The sequence below is a fragment of the Suricata suricatta genome, chromosome 2 (genome assembly GCF_006229205.1).
Source record: "Suricata suricatta isolate VVHF042 chromosome 2, meerkat_22Aug2017_6uvM2_HiC, whole genome shotgun sequence".
Lineage (NCBI taxonomy): Eukaryota > Metazoa > Chordata > Mammalia > Carnivora > Herpestidae > Suricata > Suricata suricatta.
The window spans coordinates 18,471,905-18,493,042 of NC_043701.1; the positions used below are offsets into that span (position 1 = coordinate 18,471,905).

At 41.8% G+C, this 21,138-nt stretch overlaps 1 protein-coding gene across 1 annotated transcript in view; it reads right to left on the bottom strand.

Annotated features, from left to right (window-relative positions):
- The window catches only part of EXOC4 (exocyst complex component 4), a 734,942-nt gene that overhangs the window by 42,277 nt on the left and 671,527 nt on the right, over positions 1 to 21,138 (bottom strand). Inside the window, exons 16-17 of the mRNA XM_029923156.1 lie at positions 19,844 to 20,022; positions 16,247 to 16,406 (exon numbers count right to left, since the gene is read on the bottom strand). Of these exons, the coding sequence (XP_029779016.1) occupies positions 16,247 to 16,406; positions 19,844 to 20,022 (339 nt within the window). The remainder of the gene's footprint in view (positions 1 to 16,246; positions 16,407 to 19,843; positions 20,023 to 21,138) is intronic.

Genomic DNA, 21,138 nt, shown 5'->3' on the forward strand with positions numbered 1-21,138 from the left:
TATAGGAGTTGAAAAGAAAGATGAGCATGTACAGTTCACGTGTTTAGGGGGGTAGCCAGCCTTAGTGCTAACAGCAAGACACCTATGTGTGATGTTATGTCATGCTGGCCAGTATTTGGTACTCACTACTGTATCTGCTTGGGTAAGGGTCTCTTTTAAGATAGTTGTCCAAAGGAAATTTCTCTTATTCTACAGGTGAGCTAATAAAGGGGTATCATCCAAGCAGATCTGCACAGGCCCTATTGGAGCAAGGGAACTCAGGGAAGGAGCTGCAGATTTTACTGGAAACTTTTTTAATTTAAAAAAGGGAAAAGAGCTATTAGAGGCTCTTTAGCTTCAGGGCCCGTAATTTAAACATATGCGATTAGTGAGAAGGAACCTCAGAATGGCCGAGAGCACATTCTTTCCCTCTGTACAACAAACAGTAAATATTTAAGGCTCATTAGAGAAACTGGCAAATAGCTGATAGCCAATAGCTACAAAACTTAACTAAGGCAATCAGCTCCCTGGCAGACATACGCTTCCCTTGTTCCAATGTTAGTTATGTGTCATTATCATTTCAATACTTTCATCCCTGGAGAACTAGGAAACCAAGAAAAGAAAAAGGCACAATTTCTTAAAACTAAAAAATAAAAATGCTCCCATGCCATATAATTAAAGTTAACAAAAGAAACAGACCCACTGCCACATACGTGGAGGGGAGAGAAGCTGAAACTTCAGATGACTGATTTATCACAGCAAGTAATTACTTTATGTTTTTCACAAACATTTGAAACCTATTATTACTTTCACAGCAGCACACGTCAACAGAAGGCTGTCACCTAAGGGAGAAATGGGGAACTGGGCTGTAATTAATTTCTGGTCGAATATAACCATGAAGCCTTTAATGCTGTCAATAAAATGCTCCAGTCACTAAAACTCCCCAACCTCCCTCCTCTGTCCCCAGTACCCCAAAATGTTTCATCAGTGTCTTAGTGAAAGAGATTGCCTAAAGGAGAAGGAGACGCAGTGTTAATGCCTGCTTCGGGAGTTGAGGCCATTGATCCACTCTTTCCCCTGACGTGGGTATCAAGAGAAAAGTCAATCGAGACCTGGCCTCTCCTGCCCACCTCCCCCACCCCCACACCCCGACTTGCTTTCTTTCCCCATTTGACTCCATCTGCAATTGAGAAAAATAGAAGGCGGGCAATTCTTTGGAGGAATTTAAACATGTAGATGCCAGGCAATGGAAATCATTATAGCGGCAACGGAAGCCTGTGTCTTTAAAGGTTAGAACACAAAGATTAAGAGTGCCTCCAGGAAAACGTGAAATGGCTGATGTGAATAAAACCTTTCCATCAGCTGGAAAGCCAGAGCACAGCAAAGGAGATGAAGAGCTACAGCAGATATGACATTTATATTTTTGAGTACCTACATGTTTATTTTTTGAATAACCATTCGGAGCCTTAGAAGACCTTTATAGGTTATGCAAAAGCAGTAGCCAGCTTCTGCCTGTGTGACTCTGCACGAGGTGTGGTGAGCAAAAGCCGCAGCCACAAGTTCCAGTGAAAGAAACTGGCCCCCGTTACTTCCTTCTTCATTCATTCACGTGAACACGCACGCATTCATTTGTCCATCCGGTTCACGAAGCTTTAGAAGTGCCTGTTACGTACTGGGTATCTCAGAAATCTTTACTGGAATTAAGGTTAATCGGCTTCCTTTTAGATATCTTTGCTTTGAGGGTCTCTTCTGAGAGCTGGTGGTCAAGGTGGAGCTCTGGACCTCAGAGCCCCATCTCCGGCTCAACATCTGGAGGTCTGGGCAAGTTATCTAGGGTTGACGTTCTAGTCGGATAGATGAGGATAGATGAGGAAACTTTCGCTAAATGAGCTGAAGTGACGTTGCCCAAGTTTATGTCACAATCATGGACTGAATTTGTTTATTGGCCACCTACAGATCAGTGAAATACTAGTTAGTTCGCTGGGAAACTTCTAAGAACATTGCTTGAGTCAGCCCCCAAATAATAATAATAATAATAATAATAATAATAATAATAATAATAATGGTGACTGCCTTGAAGGGTGATCTTAATGGTTCCACTTAAACCAGAAGAGGGCTTTCAGGCAAGTTTTACGTTTCCTGCCTGCACCAGGAGAAAGAAGGAATATGAGGGAATAATGGAGACTAAGAGCTGAGAAATGGCCTAGTGTGAGTCTCACCGAACGTGAGGGTAGGCCAGTATTTCTCCAAGAGTGTCCGAGAATTAATGCATCAGGCTCCCCTGGGCACTTGTTAAACAAAGTCCAGATTCTGCTCTCTCTCTTACCCAACCTTCCAAATCTGAATTTTTAGGGATGGAATCAAAGAATGCCACTTAAAGGAAGTCTCCTACAAAAATTTTTTTTCTTTCTTTTTTTAAAGTAGGCTTCACATCCAGCATGGGTCCCAACATGGAGTTTGAACTCACAACCCTGAGATCAGGACCTGAGCTGAGATCAAGAGTTGGACGTTCAATGGACTGAGCTACCCAGGAGCAACAGCCCTCCCCCACCCCCAATATTCTTATACCTTCTAGCCTTTGAGAACCACTTGGTTGATATGCTTGATGTTTTAAGAGTACCGGTATGTGTACTTGGATCAGTGCTAAGAGTTTACTGGTGATATGATCGTGTCTGTGGTATGGTTCTCAGAGTGTTCTGGAATGTCAAGTCAAATGCTACTGCTCCAGGACAGGTGTTTGGAAGGGGGACAGAAGACCAATAAGCAGTGCTGAGTATCTAATGGCTAAGCAAAACCAGCCCTACCTAACACATTCCAGTGCAGTACAGGGTTGGGGGGGGGTCCTTAAAGCCCCCCTACATTGAAACTGCTAATTAAAGCTAATTAAAAGTGCCAGAGACCAGAGCTTGATGGAAATCAAAGGGGAAAGACAACTAGAAAAAAAATTAAGGAAAAGAAAACATTTGAGAGCGAAGAGCCTAATTGAAAAATGAAATCATATTTTAATTAAACAAAGCAAACAGAGACCCAATAGTTACCAAATGAGAGCCCTGATTTCACATGGTTAAGGAGATCCATAGACTTTGGTGTTGGATTGACTTAAATTTGAATCTTTCTTATTATTATGTAAACTGAGAATCTGAGTAGCCTCTTTAAGCTTTAGTTTTTTCCATCTAGAAAATGAAGTAATAATTGGGGTGCATGGGTGGCTCAGTTGGTTGAGCATCTGACTTCGGCTCAGGTCATGATCTTGCAGATTGTGGGTTTGAGCCCCGTGTCGGGCTCTGTGCTAGCAGCTCAAAGCCTGAAGCCTGCTTTGGATTCGGTGTCTCCCCCTCTCTCTGCCCCTCCCCTGCTCATGCTCATGCTCTGTCTCTTAATAATAAATAAAAATGCTAACAAAAATTAAAAGAAAAAAGAAAATGAGGTACTAATAGTTACATATGGAATTTCACATAAAGTTTCAGGGTTCTGTGAACCAATACAGGTAAAGTACTTCTTAGGGTTCATGTCATGTACCCCATTAACTATATAATAGTAATAATAATTGCACTTATATCATCACTGCAAGGAAGTAACTAATTTAGGCCTCTAGGTAGTTTACACTCAAGTCCCTTGTCTTCTAGAAGCTGGCCTTGCTTCAGGGACAGCAGTGTGGAGTCAAAGGTGTGTAAGGCCAGCCACATGTTTATTTCCTGGGAACGTGTTTATATTTAGCTAAGGATGCTCCCTGAAATATACATGTAAATGCAGAGTTATCAAACACTTTGAAACACAGATCACATTCATAGACATTTTAGATTGCTATTATAGAGAAGTAGAGTGGGGGGAAAAAAAACCACCCAGAAGCCAAAACCAAAACACAATTACAGTAACTAGTCACAAGAATTGTATAATGAGAAAGGCGCCAGGGACACGTCTGGCCTTGATGTTGTTTGTGAAGGGTTGTAGCTCTGCGTTTACAGCCATGGCGATTCTGCCTATTTCCTACATTTAAGCAGCAAAATTAAACACTGTATCTTCATTTAGAAAGCAAGAAAGGTCAGCTTCCAGCCTAAAGTTTTTCAGTAAGAATTCTCATAAAGTCAGGAAATGATCATTCTTGGGCTTTAAGTCGAGAACAAGCTTCATATCTTTTCAGTACATGTCTTTTTAGCACAATCATTTTCTGGCAGAAAAATGGCCTCACTGGGTGAATTAATTTAATTTCCTAACTATGATGACTACAAAGGTAGTGCAGGGCATATAAATAGCACAATTGGCTGAGAGATTCTGGGCAAGTCACTTCTGATTTCCATTCCTTGGGATCTTTATTGGCAATAATACTGCCTGTCATCTATGCTAATCCTTGAATCACTCCAATTTCAGCACATGTGCTACAAAGGGAAGCCTACGACTATCTGCCAATAATCTCGAGGAATCCTAAATTATACATTGACATTAGATATGTACAAGGTATAGGGACATTAATTGAACATAATCAAAAGAATTCTTATTTAATCAAAGCCTCAGACATAAGATATGAGAAATCAAATACCAATACAGCTTTATAAATACTCATTTTGGGGAGGTACTCTATGGGGGATAAAGAGCCCTCATTAAGTAATTAATTAAAGATCAATTAATTGCTAGAATGTATGGAACCTACTATGAGTACAATAAACACAGAAAAAATAGATCAGTAGAAAGAGGGATGGTCAGAAACAGGTCACAAAGGCAAATGAAAGTTTAATTAATGAGACAGAATATTACTGAAATCTACTTATACAAAAATTGAAAGAAAAATTTCTCAGAGATCAGGCCCTACAAATGTTTATTTGATTATTAAATTTTATTAATGGGTGTATTTCCTTCTACCAGGCAGCAAAAGCTATTTAATCCATCATGTTCCTCAATTTACTCTGGCCCCTCAGAAAGTCAGGGCTAGCTTTGCATGATCATCAAATTCAAGAGATAAAACAGAATTTTTAGGGGGCATCACCATTAAAAGAATTTTGTTAGCAGACTAATCTCTCCCATAAAATGAACCACAAATCCACACGATTAATAATCTTGAGTCAAAAACCCGGAGTATTACAGGTAAAGGTTTGAAAATGAATAGGTTGGGGGTGCCTGGGAGGCTCAGTCAGTTTAGTGTCTACCGTCAGCTGAGGTCATGGTCTTGGGATTCCTGAGTTCGAGTCCCGCGTTGGGCTCTGTGCTGACAGCTCAGAGCCTGGAGCCTGCTTTGGATTCTGTGTGTGTCTCTCTCTCTGCCCCCACCCAGCCGCCCCGCCGCCCCAACTAGCACTTTGTCTGCCTGTCTCTCTCTCTCAAAAAAAATAGATAAGCATTAAAAAAAAAGTTTGAAAAGGAATAGGTTATCCTAAGATTAGAGCAGATAAGACCAATGGCAGCATAAATGTGAGAAAAAAGAAGCAGAGAAAAGAATATGAAAAATACGTACATATGAATTTTTTTCAGAAGCAAAATTGCTCTTCCAGCAAGGCAATCAAGTAACATTTTATTTAATAGGTGGGGACATTTCCTATTTTCAGCCAAATCACCTCCAAAGCTTACTTGAGAGGCAGCGCCCACCCTGGATGCGTCCGACTGATGGGGGTTTAGGGGACCACATATTTTCGTCTGTGTGCAGGTCTGTGGGAGTTTCCAGTAGATGGCAGCATGTCATTGCTAATTCCTGTCTATCAGGCTACACCCTGGTCAGAGTAAGAAAACCCATAACCTTTCCTGCAGAAAACCAAAACGTGCCGCTCCTGGTGCAATAGGTAGGTGTGTAGGAAGTAAGTCCGCCTGAACGGGTGCCTTGGAAGGGGTTCAACATTCTCAGCCACAGATATAGCACAAGGTCAAGGACAAAGCGACTGATTTCGGTTTCTAGGCTGGCTTTGTCACTCTGTCACTCTGAGGAAGGCACTGTGGGGCCACCCCTTCCTCGTCCGCTTCAGGGCCTCCTCTCATCCCCTTTACATTCTGCTCCGCAGGCCACGACCTCCATCTACAGTGATTATCCGGTGCTTATTTCTCTGATGGGCTCCAACGACAATCCCAGGCCGATGACTCTCCACCTCTGCTTGTTCCATACCGCCACCCCCACCGCGACCCCAGCTTCCCGCTGACCTGCCCGGTGGCACGTTACACGTCTCCCCTGGGAAATCTCACGGGCCTCTTAATACCCGTCACATCCGCTGATCTCTCCTCCATCAAGCCTCCCTCCCCCTCCTCCCATAGGCTTTATTCACTGATTTCTGAATTGGGCAGCATCCCATCTAGCAAATGGAAGGGTGCTCCTAGGCTTATCTTATTGGATGGTATTGTGAGCAGCTTAGACACCCATGTCAGAAAGTACCGTGGCTCCTTTATTCTGTCTGGCCACTCCCTAAGTCCCGCCAATTTTAGTTCTCAACTCGGGTCCTCCATGTACCGCCCCCAGCACTGACCTAATTCAGGCCCTGCACACCTCTCTTGACAATCACCTTCCACTTGGTCTGCAAGGCCTGCGGTTTTATGGTTCTCTTATCCATTTCCTACTTAGCTGCTTGAGTAATCCAATAAAAATACAAATCTGACCACCTCACTCTTTCACTGAATCCATCTACCCTGCAGGATGAAGTCTGACCACCTTCCCGTTTTCATCCCACCAGCATTTACCGAACCACAGTAGGCCCGGCGTTCTAGGTCCTGGGGCTAGAGAACGGAACAAGAGCTTGGTCTCAGGCAGCTCGAGGTCTACTTTCATAGACAGATAAGGGACAGATAAACAAGTAAAGAGAGAATGTGTAAGATGGTGATGCGTGCTAAGAGAAAACAAATCAGGGTAAGCAACACAGGGAGTGCTGGGGGGAGGGGAGGCCTCTCAGGAGGTGGCGGGTGTGCAGCGTCACCTCCTGCCTCATCTCCTACCCTTCTCTTGTCAACTGTCTGCTCCAGTCACCCTGCACCGCCCTTTCTTTATCTCTTTATTTTTTTGAGACTTTATTTTTATATTTATTATAGAAATATATTATTATTTCATATATAAATATAATATATAAATATATACTTATATAATAAATAGAGAATAATAAATATTCCAGACTGTAAGGACAGAGCCCTGGGTCGGGCTGGATCTCATGAACCATGAGATCATGACCTGAGCTGAAATCAAGAGTCAGACTCTTAACCGGTTAACCGACTGCGCCACCCCGGCACCCCAGAATTGCCCTTTCTGTTTGAAATGACTCTCTCCCGACCTGGATAATTCTGCTTAAGATGATTATGAAGCATCACCTCCTCCCAAAATTCTGTCTTCATCTCCTACCTCCGTAATAAATTAGGGAAACTCAGACAGAGTCAGATATTTCCTCTATAAAGTCCCCCCATCGATGTGACTATAAAACTTGGGCTCCTTATTTCCTGTGACAGCTTTAACATTGAAGTTTTAACATTCAACTTTTATTTAACAGCTTTATGGAGTATAATTCACATACCGTATGAGTCCCTCATTTAAAATGTACATTTATATGTGTTTTTGTTATGTTGACAGAATTGTGCAGCCATCAACACTATCTATTTTAGAACATTCTCTTGGGGCGCCTGGGTGGCTCAGTCGGTTGGGTGTCTGGCTTCAGCTCAGGTTATGATCTCACAGTTCGTGGGTTCAGGCCCCGCATCAGGCTCTGTGCTGATAGCTAGCGTAGAGCCTGGAGTCTGTCCTCAAATTCTGTATCTCCCTCTCTCTCTCTGACCCTCCCCTGCTCGTGCTGTCTCTCTCTCTCTCAAAAAATAAGTAAAAAACATGAGGCAACCCGTGTTCCCATTTTCTCCCAGCCCCTCAGCCCTAAGTAACCCCTACTCTAGTTTCTGTCTCTTTGCCTGTGTTGGACACTGCATACGAATGCAGTCATATAATATACATTCTTTCACGACCGGCTTCTTTCATTTAATGTAATGTTTGCAAGGTTCATCCATGTTATAGGATGAATCAGTACCTTTCTTTTTATAGTTGAAAAACACCCATTATCACCTTTTATTTATCTATCAGTTGACGGGTATTCGGGTTGTTTCCACGTTTGGGCCATTATGAAAATTTGCATACAGGTTTTTGTGTGGATGCAAGTTTTCATTTCTCTTGGGTAATACCTAGAAGAGGAACTGCCGGGTCATATGGTGAATCTATGTTTCACTTTTTGAGGACGTGATGAACTGTTTTCCAAAGCAGCTGCACCATTTTACATTCCTGCTGGTGACATATGAGAATTCCAGTTTCTCCACATTATCTCCAACACTTGTTGGAGATGGATTCTCATTCTCTCTCTCTCTCTCTGTCTCTCTTTTTGAGAGAGCATGTGAGAGCAGGGGATAGGGGCAGAGGGAGAGAGGGAGGGAGAGAGAGAGGGAGAGAGAATCTTAAGCAGGCTCCACACTCAGCATGGAGTCAGCTCAGGACTTCATCTCATGACTCTGGGATCATGACCTGACCTCTGGGATCAAGAGATGGACAGTCAACTGACTGAGCCCCTGCAGGTGCCTCAGATTGTCTTTTTTTTTTTTTAAATCTTTACTTATTTTTTGAGAGAGACAGAAAGAGAGAGCATAGAGGCAGGGGAGGGGCAAAGAAAAGGAGAGAGAGAGAATCCCAAGCAGGTTCTGCATTGTCCAAGCACAGAGCTCGACATGGGGCTCTAGCCTACAAACTGTGAGATCATGACCTGAGCAGAAAGCAAGAGTCAGACACTTAACTGACTGAGCCATCCAGGCGCCCCTGTCTGTGTTTTTGATTACAGCAATCTTAAGTGGGTATAATGGGGTTATCTCACTGTGGTTTTGACTTGCATTTCCCTAATGAGAAATTATGTTAAGCGTCTTTTCATGTGTGTATTAGCCACCTACGTATCTTTGGAGAAATGGCTATACAAATCCTTTGCCTGTTTTTTTATTTAAAAATTTTCCGTAGTTTTAAATTTAGTAGATTTTCAGTAGTTTAGATTACAGAAAAATTGAAAAGGTAGCACAAAGACTTCCCATGTAACTTATGTTTAGTTTCCCTATTGTTAACATCTTAGATTTGTGTGATATTTGTCATAGCTAATGAATCAATATTGATACATTATTATTAACTAAAGTCCATAGTTTATTAACACTTTCTTAGTTTTTACATAATATCCTTTCTCTGTTCCAGGGTCCATCTGCATTACATGTAGATGTATGTTACATTACATGTACAAGTAGGATACTGCATTGCATATAACAGTTTTGCCTTCTTAGACTCCTTTTGGCTACAAAAGTTTCTCAGATTTGCCTTGTTTTTGGTGACCTTGACAGTTTTGAGGAGTACTGGTCAAGTATTTCATAGGATTTCCCTTTACTGAAAATTCTTTGATGTTTTCCTCAATTGTATGAAGGTTATAGGTTTTGGGAAAGATCACCGAGGTCAAGTATTTTCATCCCTGCAAATCAAGGGTATTATCTGTCAACATGATTTATGCATGTTGGTGTTGACCCTCGATCACCTGACTGAAGTACAATTGGTCAGATTTCTCTACTATGAAGTTCCTTTCCTCCCATTCCATGTATTCTTTGGAAGGAAGCTCCGATGTGCAACGTCTACTTACAAAGTGGGGAGTTACGTTCCTCCTTTAGTTTCTACATAACTTGTTTGGAATTCTTCTGTACAGATTTGTCTCTTCTTCCTCACTTATTATTAATTCATTCAGTCATTTTACTTATATCCCTATGGACTCATAAATATTTATTCTATACTTTGTGTCATAATCCAATACTTTATTTTGTTGCTCAAATGTCCTTGCTTTGGCCATTAGGAACTCTTTCAGTTGGTTCCTGTGCCCCTTTGACACATTCCTGTCAATGTGGGATGTGTGTGTATATGTGATATTTAGTACTTCCTTAAATTTCTGGCCCTATAAAATGCTCCAGGCTCAACTTGTATATTTTCTGTCCCAGTCCTAGAACAGCCATTTCTCCCAGAAGCCCGGGTTCCTTTTGCTGGAGAAGAGTATTGGAAACCAAGATCTGGGCACTAGGTATGATGGTTCTTACTGGGGCGCCTTTATCTTTCTTCTTGAGTTATGTGTTTTGGATTATTGAGTTGTAAGAGTTCTCCAGGAATTCTGGATACAAGTACCTTATCAGAGACATGATAGGCAAATATTTTCTCCCATTCTTTTGGTTATCTCTTTTGTCTTGATTCAGCCTCTTATTGAGTTAAACAAATATGGTGTATTATACTTTTCCATATAAGCTTGTATGTTGAGGACACATTTCAGGCAAGATTTTTTTCTCCTTTGGTTCCCTGATTCCAAATGGTTCCAGTGGGATTTTTTTTGTTGTTGTTGGCTTCTGTGAAGATGTTCCTAAGTTTGTGTATTACACATGGGAGATATAGGACTTCACTGGTTAAGTAAACATATATAGAATCAGTCCAAAGCTAAGCTGGAGTTGCTGGAAGGGGACCTAGGGCTGGAGAAGGGAGGGACCGGGCATGCAAAAGCAGAGACTGCCTTTCATTAAAAATAAAACCACTCAGTCAGTGTCCAAAGAGAGACCACAACTCCGCCTCCTCATGGGAAACACATGATGGGCGCATATGCTGGGAAGAGCAGAGGTTTCTTAGTGACCGTTCAATGAGAAAAGAGAGGCTGCCAATTTGGTCTTTTCAGTATCACACCAGAAACACTCTGATGGCATTTTTATTTGCCACGAATGCATCAGACCCTACCACAGAATTGAGGAGCGAGAAGCGTATTCCCAAAGCTTGTTTCTGTACTAGGTAAGCTGTGTAGGGAAGATTAAGGAGTGCAGACTGAAGCATTTCAATCCTCTTGTCAGGTCTACCAGCGCCGGATTCTTTGTCCTGAGCTAATTTAACCTACCGGCACTGTTGGACACAGATGGAGATACTCTCCTCTTAAAACACTTTCTTCCAGGACACAGACTTCTCTCCTGCTGTCATCCTTCTTCATCGGCTGCTGGTTCTCGGGCTCCTGGCCTGGTGTGTCCTCAGCGCTCCAACGTCGCAACCCTGGAGCACCTACCCAAGGCCCAGTTCTTGGGTGGCTTCTCTTTTCCGTCTTGCTTCTGTTCTCAATAAGATCTCATGTCTCCCTCCATGTCATGGCTTTACTGATATATTTTTAAATCCCATCCATAAGCAGATGATTCCCAGATTCCCCTTTCCTGCCCAGACCTCTTTCCCGAATTCTGATTTGTATATTCAGCTCTCTCTTCACTATCTCTATTCATATGTCTAATGTGCATCTCAGACTTAGTATTTCCAAACCCAGACTCTTGATACCCCCTTCTTATCTGCCCCATTGCTACCTCCCCAAACTCAACTTGCCTTTCCCATTGTCTGGCTCATTTTTATTTTGGTAAATCAAAATGCCAACCTTTGAAATGCTCAGAACAAAAACCTTGGAGTCACTGGCTTACTTCCAATCCTTCAGCAAATCTTGTCAGCTCTACTTTAAAAATATTTCTTAATCTGACCACTTCTCACTTTGCACTGCTACCATCTTGGTCTGAATCACCACTACCTTTCAGGCAGGTTAATGCAATAGTTTCCTAACAGCTCCTACTTTTGCCCTTGCCTGTAACCTCCCCTCCCCAACTATCTACTTGCAATGTAGTGGCCAGACTGAGTCCTTTGCAACACAAGTCACATTATGGCAGACTTGTGTTCCACACACATCTGATAGCTTCCTACCTCCCTCAAAGTAAAACCCAATGTTATTGCAATAGTCTTCCAGATCTCAGCTTCTTAAACCTTTGACATCATTTCTTTCTCTTCCCATTGCTTTGCTCATTCACTTTAGCTACACATACCAGCCTTTCGACTATTCTTTAAATGACAGGTACACTCCTCCCTCTGGTTCTTTCCTCCTATGTCTCTTTTCCTGGTATGCTCTCTCCCTAGATATCCACATGGCTTGCTCCAAGTATTCCTTTAGGTCTTTCCTCAAATGTTACTGTATCATCAAGGGCTTCTGTGACCACTCCACTCTGGTTTTTCACGAGAGCATATATCATCATCTGAGATACTTTATAATTTACTTATTTATTAGTTTGTCTTAATGGCCTGAATTACAATAATGTAAATTCCATGAGGGTTGGACCTAAAGAGAATGCACACTCAATAAATATCTGTTGAATGAATGAATGAATGAATGAGTAAAGGGTGAGGAGCTTTATATGTGTTGGAACGTCTCCCTTTACCACTTCCTGAATCTAAGCCTGCATTTCCTTATCTTTTTGGATTTACGTATGAGAGATGCCAGTCTAAAGGAAATCAAAATGAGAAAAAAAATCCAAGAGAGATGAGGCCTTGAAGGAGGAAAGCAAGGAAGAGAGGTGACAGCAGGGATGATGGAGAAAAGAGAGCAGCTGTAATGGGAGAGACAGATCCAAGAGGGAAAATGTGGGGAGACCGAGGGAAGAACCAGGAAGAAAACTCTGGGGTCATCTTTTTGAATAATGGCTTCACTTAAACGGTAAAGACTGTCAGACCCACCTCGGGGACCTGAGTGCCCATTCAGACACCTCCCAATATGCAGTGCCTAGACCATGAGGTTCTTTCAGTGACTCAGTTCTGGGAAATGCATGGCAGCTCAGGGTAAGATGACTTCTGCGGGAAGGAACTAACAAGCCCACTCATAAGCCCTTACATATTCTAGTTAATCTGTAGTAAATTTCCAGGACAGAGTATCTTCTTGAGTCTCAGAATTTAGAGTAGGGTCAAAAGGGTCAAAATCATCACAGATATCATTGTCATAGGGGAGAGGGTTTCTCTGTAATTCTGGTGATTCTATGGGTTATCCTGATCCTTTGCTCACCCAAGATTTATCTTCCTGTTGGAGATTAGAGTAAAGCGGTGTATAAAGAAGATAGACAACAAAACTGCAAGTAGAAGAATCAACACAAATGGAATTACTCCAGATCCCTCTTTATTACAGAAAGGGCGTTCTTTTTTCCACTGGTCAGGAAGGCGATAGAGGTGAAAAACTACAAGAGCCTTGCAACTTCTCATTAAGTAAATTTTCTGACACGTGGCAACTAGTGATTAATTACTGTGTTGGAAGATAACATTCCAACAGAGATTTGCTGGAAATAGAGATGCTGTCCGTGCTTGATTAGACATTGCTTAAGGAATGCTGAGGCACACTGCTGCAGTCTATCATTTCTGGCTATTTTGGTATCGCTGTTATATTTATTTTACATAGCTTCAAACCCAGTAGAATGGATGGAGCCCATTTCACAAAACCCATCCCTACAGAAAACAAGGAACAGAAAAAAATAAGGCTATAAAGTGCGTCTCTGTAAGCATGTGTGTATGGGAGCAAGAGAAAATGAGGGTGAAACAGACTGCGAACAGTAGAGATACACTGTTCCTTTTGTAAACTGCTTTCTGCTCAGCAAAGAAAGACTTGCAAGGGAGATACTGCTCTGTATAAGCTTCTAAGAACGCTGACCCATGTCAGCTGGTTAAAACTTTCAGGGCAATAAAGGCAAACTAAAACTAAACTTTATTATCCAAGCCCTTCACCAGCACCAAAAGTAGCCTTGATCTGGTACCTATCCATTCATCTAGACACATGCTAAGCCCTTAGTCTGGCCTGGGGACTGAGAAAACGGACAGGAACTGTCTCGGTCTCCTGGGCCATTCAGGTCTATAAGGAGAGGTCTTCAGAGCCAGGATCAAAAGGACAGAACATCCAATGCTATGTATTTATTCTGCCTCTTTCCTTTCATAATCCATTAGGAGTAAAGATAACAGCAGCAGTACCTCTCCCAAATGGTCACATTCCCGCTCACGCCCCCTTCCTTGGACATCATTCATAAACCCAACCGTAAAAGGCATGGCTTGGTTGCCATTCAATTATTTCCTGAAGAAACGCTTTGTTGGCACACAGCCCACTGGTGCCAACCTCAATACTGCCCAGTCAGCATTTCATTACTCAGACGCCGTTTTTTTTTTAGTGTGTGTCCGGGCCCCATACTGTCTGCCAAATACTGTGTTAATTTACTTATTTCAGCTAAATAAAAAAAAATCATTTAAAAAAGGCTGATTGAATTTAAGAATTATATTCCTCAGAGAATTAGTAATGCTTTGCTGTATCCCTCAGGCCTCCATGTACTTAACTTCCCCTTGTCAATGTTATTATGAATAGACTAATTCAATAATGAGATCATTCCCCATAAGAGCGACCAAATAAATGCAGTGTTCAGTCACACCTGGTTTCCCTAATCTGAGCAAGGAAGGCTTTCTACCAAATTTGGCCTAAAATAGGGAATTTAATGAACACACACACACGCATGAAGGAAGAAAAAGATGGGAGGAGGACAGAGAAGCAGAGGAACAGGGTAGCAGTGGAACAAATGGAGTGATAGACTGCAGGAGAAAAGTTAAAAATGAAGATATATGGTCATATGCTTTCCAAACAAAGATCCTGGCACATACGTCTTAACAAGTTAATGCACATATTACCTTAATGTAATATTTCATCATCCCTTGAAAAGTCTTAAGAATTGTTTCAAATTTTTTGGAATTTCTCGAGGAATCCAAAAATCAAGTGAAATGCACAGAAGTACTAAGTGTTGGGCAGGAGGATTCTGGACTACTTCAAACAAATGACGTTCTACCATATCGGAGTTTATGGAATAATTCACGAAGGTACCAACAGCAATAAAGCACCAAGATACAATCATCATCATTGATCCTCTGCAAAATTTTAACTTCCATCGAAACTCCACAGGGCTGATGAGTTAAGTAAGGGAGAGACAGTGTGAAGGCCACAGGAAGGGAGAATAAAATTACCTCTTAATTGTGAAAAAGTGCATTACAAAGAAACATTAAACATGGAGATCAGCAAACCTAGAAAAGGGAAAGGAAGAGTGTGATTTAAAAGAAGACCTTTCATGAGAGACTACTGAATACTGAAAATGAACCATGGACCGAAGGGGGAGGGGGAGGGCGGGAAGGGGGTGATGGTCATGGTGGGGGGCACTTGTGGGGAGAAGCACTGGGTGTTATATGGAATCCAATTTGAAAATAAACTATTAAAATTTAAAAAAATATTTGGATTTACTTTAAGCTGCATATTGATAAATAAAAAAATCAGTTAACTTAAAAAAAAAAAGAGGAAGACCTTTCAAGGACATGGGGGGCGGGCATGGTCGAGGATGAGTCCCCACAATGGACACGAGAAGAGAAGGTGGGTTTCAACTTGGAAGAGAGAAGAGATGAGGAAAAAAGATTCATGTAACACCTGTTATTTATAATGAGAGGGAAAAAAAAAGGGAAAAAAATCCTAATGGTCACAGGTTTGGAAATGATTAAGTAATGTCTAATTTATGCCATGGAATATGTGTTCAGGTATTAAAAGTGGCAGCACCGACCCTTGAACAGTGTGGGAAAGTAGGGGTGCCAACCTACAGTAGCACATCTGTGTATAACTTCTGATCCCCGCCCACCCCCAATACTTAACGGCTAACAGCCTACAGCTGACCAGAAGCTTGCTGAGAACATAAACAGTTGATGAACACATATTTTGTATGTTATATGTTTTATATACTACTTTTATATATGTTTTATATACTATTGTATACAATAACGTAAGCTAGAGAGAAGGAAATGTTATTAAGAAAATATATTTATAGGAATGTACAAAAAACTAGATCTGTGTGTAAGCGGTCCTGTACCATTCAAACCCATGTTGTTGGAGGATCAACTGTACTTTTTCAAGGACTCTTAATGGCTTTTGGAAAAAACACTGTTTTCAAAGAATATTACTGAGGCAAATATAAAATTGCATTAACATAGTTCCAATTTTGTAAAAAGAGAAATTGTATGCATGCACAGTAAATTCATTTGTATACTTAGCACAGGCACAAAAAGCCAGGAGAAATAACACCCAATGTCAAAGTCTCTGGATGAAAGGTTTATGAGTGATGCTTATTTTATTTTTTGCCTTTTATGTTACATTTCTTATGCAATGAGCAAATATTATTTTTATAATAAGAAAAAAGTTACTGACGTTTTGTAGTAAGAACTTAGCTTAGACAACAGGGAAAACTACCTGCCTAAGTGTGGTTAAGCATCCAACAGAATTGTATAGAATTACCTTCTCTGAGACTAAAGAACATCTAATTATTTCAGTTTTTTTTTTTTAATTTACGTTTTAGGTACCAAGATTCTGTTTTTCTAAATGATTTTTAAGGGCAATGGGATCCTGGCTTTGGCACAAGGGACTTCGCCACGCCTTCCTCCTACCTTGCAAAGTCCAGGTCTGCCTCCCGCGACATGGTGATGTTGGTCAAATTCTGCTGAAGGACAAAAATGTTCCTACACATCTTCTTGATGCCGGACTCACTGATGCGCCTGAAGTACTGGGCACCATTAATGAGGATGCAGGAGATCAGGTGACCCAGGCCTGAGGTGCCAGCACAGATAAGGGGAGGAAAAAGAGAAGACAGATTAGTGCCACCCTGCATGAACTTACACGTGTATTTGGAAGGATTTCTCTCTTCTCATCCTCCACAAATTTAAACGAACGAAGAAAACATACCTTTGAGGACTGCTGTGCCCACTGATCTTATAATCATTCTGGAGTACTTAAACATCATCCTAATAGTTAGATTTGGAGAGGCTCATGCAACATAACCTGGTAAATCCAGAGCTCCAGTACTGCCATATTTACCAGGGGCTCAGAAAATATGCCAGGTTAGGGCGCCTGGGTGGCTCAGTTGGTTAAGCGTCAGACTTCGGCTCAGGTCATAATCTTGCTATTCTTGAGTCTGGCATTGGCACTGGGCTCTGTGTTGACAGCTCAGAGCCTGGAGCCTGCTTCTGATTCTGTGTCTTCCCCTCTCTCTGCCCCTCCCTTGCTCGCTTGCTCTCTCTCTCTCTCTCAAAAATAAAATAAAAATATTGAAAATTAAAAAGAAAACATGCCAGGTTGTTATAAACTATGAAGGGCAGTGCGACTCATTTTTCTGCAGTGTGGTTTTGGAAGCAGAGAACATATGTAAATACAACGATCTGTTTGCTTTCCTCTCCCTCCCACAAAAAAAGACAGGGGTGTACTTTTGGCTCGAAAATTGATTTGGAACCTAATAAAGCAACAATAGATCAATAAGAAATTGATGCATGTGGATTTCCGTTCCTCAAAGCTTCCGCGGGAACTCTAAAGCTAGTTTGGCTCATTACAAGTGGTCTATTATTTTTGTCCTCTTCCCTCCCAAAGTCCGAGTTCCGCTGTGGTGAAGGTTCAGATCAGAGTGCAGGGCACCTCTTCAGGTTCAATGACTCCCTCTCTCTGCAAAATACTGAGTCTCGGTCAGTTATGATGAAGATTGAAAAAGAGAGGAGGAACATCCTCTTTTTCTCTGGCTCCCTTCACCCAGTGTTGCTTTGAGACCACAAACTCACATGTATGTGTTACTATTTGAAAGTGAAGCAAAAGTTTTTTACTCAGAGAAAAAGAAACACACACATGGATTTTACGTGTAAAGCCAGACAACTGATTGATGTGAAAAGTCTCTGTAGATCACGTTTTGGTGTGATTTAACTGAGCCCATAACTTCAGGTGTAAGTTTGTTCCGACGTAGTAAAATGCAGTCTGCGCTGAGTGCAGGCAATGGGGGTGGGGTGGGGTGGGGGTTGCACTGCTTATAGAGCATAGTAAATAATAATCAATATATTAAATAAGTAAATTTATATAATGAATATGTATAATAAATTATAATACTGAACAATAAAACCTATTAGAGGTTATCTGCTTCATATTACCACTGTATACTAGCAATTTCAAATTAAGATTTTTTGTTTATTTATTTTTGAGAGAGAGAGAGAGAGAGAGAGAAAGTGGGGGAGGGTCAGAGAGAGAGGGAGACAGAATCTGAAGCAGGCTTCAGGCTCTGAGCTGTCAGCACAGAGCCTGACGCAGGGCTCACACTCATGAGCCTAAGATATGACTTGAGCCAAAGTTGGTTGCTTAACCGACTGAGCCACCCAGGCGTCCCTGGCAATTTCAAATAATACCTGTGGCAACATACTCTTTTCTGCCACACCAAAGAAGACTGAGATCCTGTCACCCCTACTCTCTACCCCTTGGGAAATTCAATATTATGCCTTTTCAATTTAGAAAGTGATATAGCTAGAGCTTTCTAAACAGAAGCTCTCCAACTTATGATTTCTTAAACCCTATTCTATGTCAGAGTGTTATGCCCATATTTCAAGAAGATGTTGTTATTCATTAGGATTAGATGTTAAGAAATGTCTGGGAATAATGAGAAAGAAAGTCTGGGAACCATGACTGTTGATAGATAGGGCTTGGAAGAGCCCTAGTCAAGAGCAAGGGGGAAACAGTCGTGAGTGAGGGTGACTTCTCCGACGGGCACCGCTACGGCTCCCAAAGTGTTAGCTCCATGCAGAGAACAGCCAACTTTTTAGTCACTTAGACTTCCTGACTAAAGTCTTTTAGGGCTAGCTTCTTTTCAGAACATACCTCCATCTTTATGATATAATTTAATGGGAAAATAAGATTTTTAGTTTTTGGGTCCAAATGTGCTGGAATGTACTGTTTCATAAAGTGAGCAATGGCCCAGCATTTCTTTCCTATCTCCTGGTTCCACAATTATTTGCACTGTGTGCCTTCTTAATTGTTTGAAATAACACTGGCTTAATTCTAAGAGACACCGGAGACACTTTTGGCACCCAGATCTATATACAAATAATCCAAAACTAGAAAGAAGGGAATATAGTTTGAAGTCCTAAAAGGGGTCCCTAGGGGAGGACGTCAACATGAAAAATTATTTGGCTGGCTTCGCCTATCTTGAAATGTTGAAGGCGAATGCTTTTAGATGGAACTGTCTTTCATACCTTTCCTTGCTGGCCTGCCCCAAGGCATTTATGGATGCAGCCTTCTTGAAATCTCTGCTGATCAGATGCTTCTGGTCTTTTCAGACAACAGTGCATTCTTTGAGAGAAACCTTGCCCTTCCACTGATAATTTTAGCCAATGACAGATCTTTTAGAATCCTCTTCTCATTGTATGTGTTTCCTTTTTCTTTTCTTTCTTTTCAAAGTTTTTTTAAATTTAAATTTTATTTTTTTAATTTGAGAGAGAACACACACATGTATGGGCACATAGGAGAAGGGCAGAGAGAGAGGAGAGAGGGAATCCCAAGCGGGCTCCGCGCTGTGAGGCTCAATCCCACAGACCTGTGAGATCATGATCAAGCTGAAATCGAGAGTCAGATGCTTGGGGCGCCTGGGTGGCTCAGTTGGTTAAGCATCCGGCTTCGGCTCAGGTCATGATCTCGCAGTTTGTGGGTTCGAGCCCTGCGTTGAGCTCTGTGCTGACAGCTAGCTCAGAGCCTGGAGCTTGCTTCAGATTCTATGTCTCCCCCTCTCTCTGACTCTCTCCTGCTCATGCTGTCTCTCTCTGTCTCTCAAAAATAAATTAAAAACATTAAAAAAATTTTTTAAAAAGAGATGCTTAACCGACTGAGCCACCCAGGCATCTTGCTTCTTTTTCTTTTATGAATTCCTCTTGAGTGGGCTTCGTGGCCCACTCTGCATAGTTCCCCAATTCTCATAAGTGGCATGTCAGGGAGGCAGCCAGACTGCTATCTGCCTTATGTTGGATTCAATCTTATCAACCGGGAGCAGATGGCGGCCATATTGTTTTCTACCTAGCCATACACAGAGAGACTAGGTATTCAGCTTTACTCCAAAAAGAAAAGAAAAGGGAAAAAACCCAAACAACTGCAAGTTTTGAACTTCAATAGTAGAGAAAAACAAAATAAAACAAAAGCTCTTCCCTGTTCCTTTCCCCCAAATCCCAAGGGCAAAGGCAGGGTCTGACCTTCAAATATATACTGGAACTTATGCTGCTGAAGGCTGGCACTCATGGCCTCTTCAATAGCGCTGATGTCTTTGTTGAGCTTGACCACCAGAGGGTCGTAATCCATACTTTCCACGTTAGCGACAATGGCATAGTTCCCCTCCTTTGCCAGGGGGATGAGATAATGGAAACAGTGAACCCTAAGAGAGGCAAGGATGGGCAGAGTAGTTAGTAACACATTTTCCTCATGAAAAGAATAAGCTTCTTGTGACAGAACACCCAAACATTTAAAGCAGCTGTGGCCCTGTAAATATTTATGTAAATAAGTAAGTAATCTTGAGCAAGTCAGCTTCTGTGATCCTCACTTGCTTAATCCAAACATTGGGGATGAGGAGTAAATGAACTCTAAAATTCCTTTAAAAAAAAGTTTACTTTTGAGAGAGGCAGTGCACGAGTAGGGGAGGGGTGGAGAGAGGGAGACACAGAATCCCAAGCAGGCTCCAGGCTCCAAGCTGTCAGCACAGAGCCCAATGTGGGGGCTCAAACTCTTGAACCGTGACATCGTGACCTGAGCCGAAGTCGGACGTTTAACCCACTGAGCCTCCCAGGTGCCCCTAAAATTCCTTTCAAAGACTAGATTATATGCATGGTGCAATATATGCAGCGAATATTATTGTAGTGAAAATGAGAGGCAGAGGTCACAGAGCTCTGAAGAGTAGGCTTTGGAATGAGACTACTTTGGTTTCAATTCCTAATTCCAACATTTACGGGCAGTATGACTTCAGGCAAGTTACTTTCTCTCTGTCTCAGTCTCCTCGTCTGCGCACCTGCGCTGATGACCACACCTACCTCATAAGGCGCTCCGAGGCGCTGCTGAATGTAAAGCGTATGGCACAGGCCTGGCACAAAGCAGGTGCATTGTCAGTGTCGGCTACCATCACTATTATTATTATTGGTCTATTACTTAAGTAAAACACTAAAATAAATTGACTTATTTATTTAAACATAAAATTGTGCTAGGCCTTGGGAATGTAAGGCATGATTTATGCCCTTAAGGACTCCATAGCCTAGTAGGGCAGACCAAAAGAATAATAACAACAACAACAACAACAACAAGACAAAAAGAAGGCAGTGAGGCTCACTCAGAAGCACAGGTGCCAGTGTTTCATGGAAATCTGCCATGGAGCCCACGAAAGGTTCACAACAGGAGGTGCAACTTAAGTAAGAAAGATGATCTGAACGAGCTTAGGGAAGGAGCGCACCCTCTGTTGCCATGGCCTTTCCCACTCCGACCACGCACACTTCCTAGGGTCTTT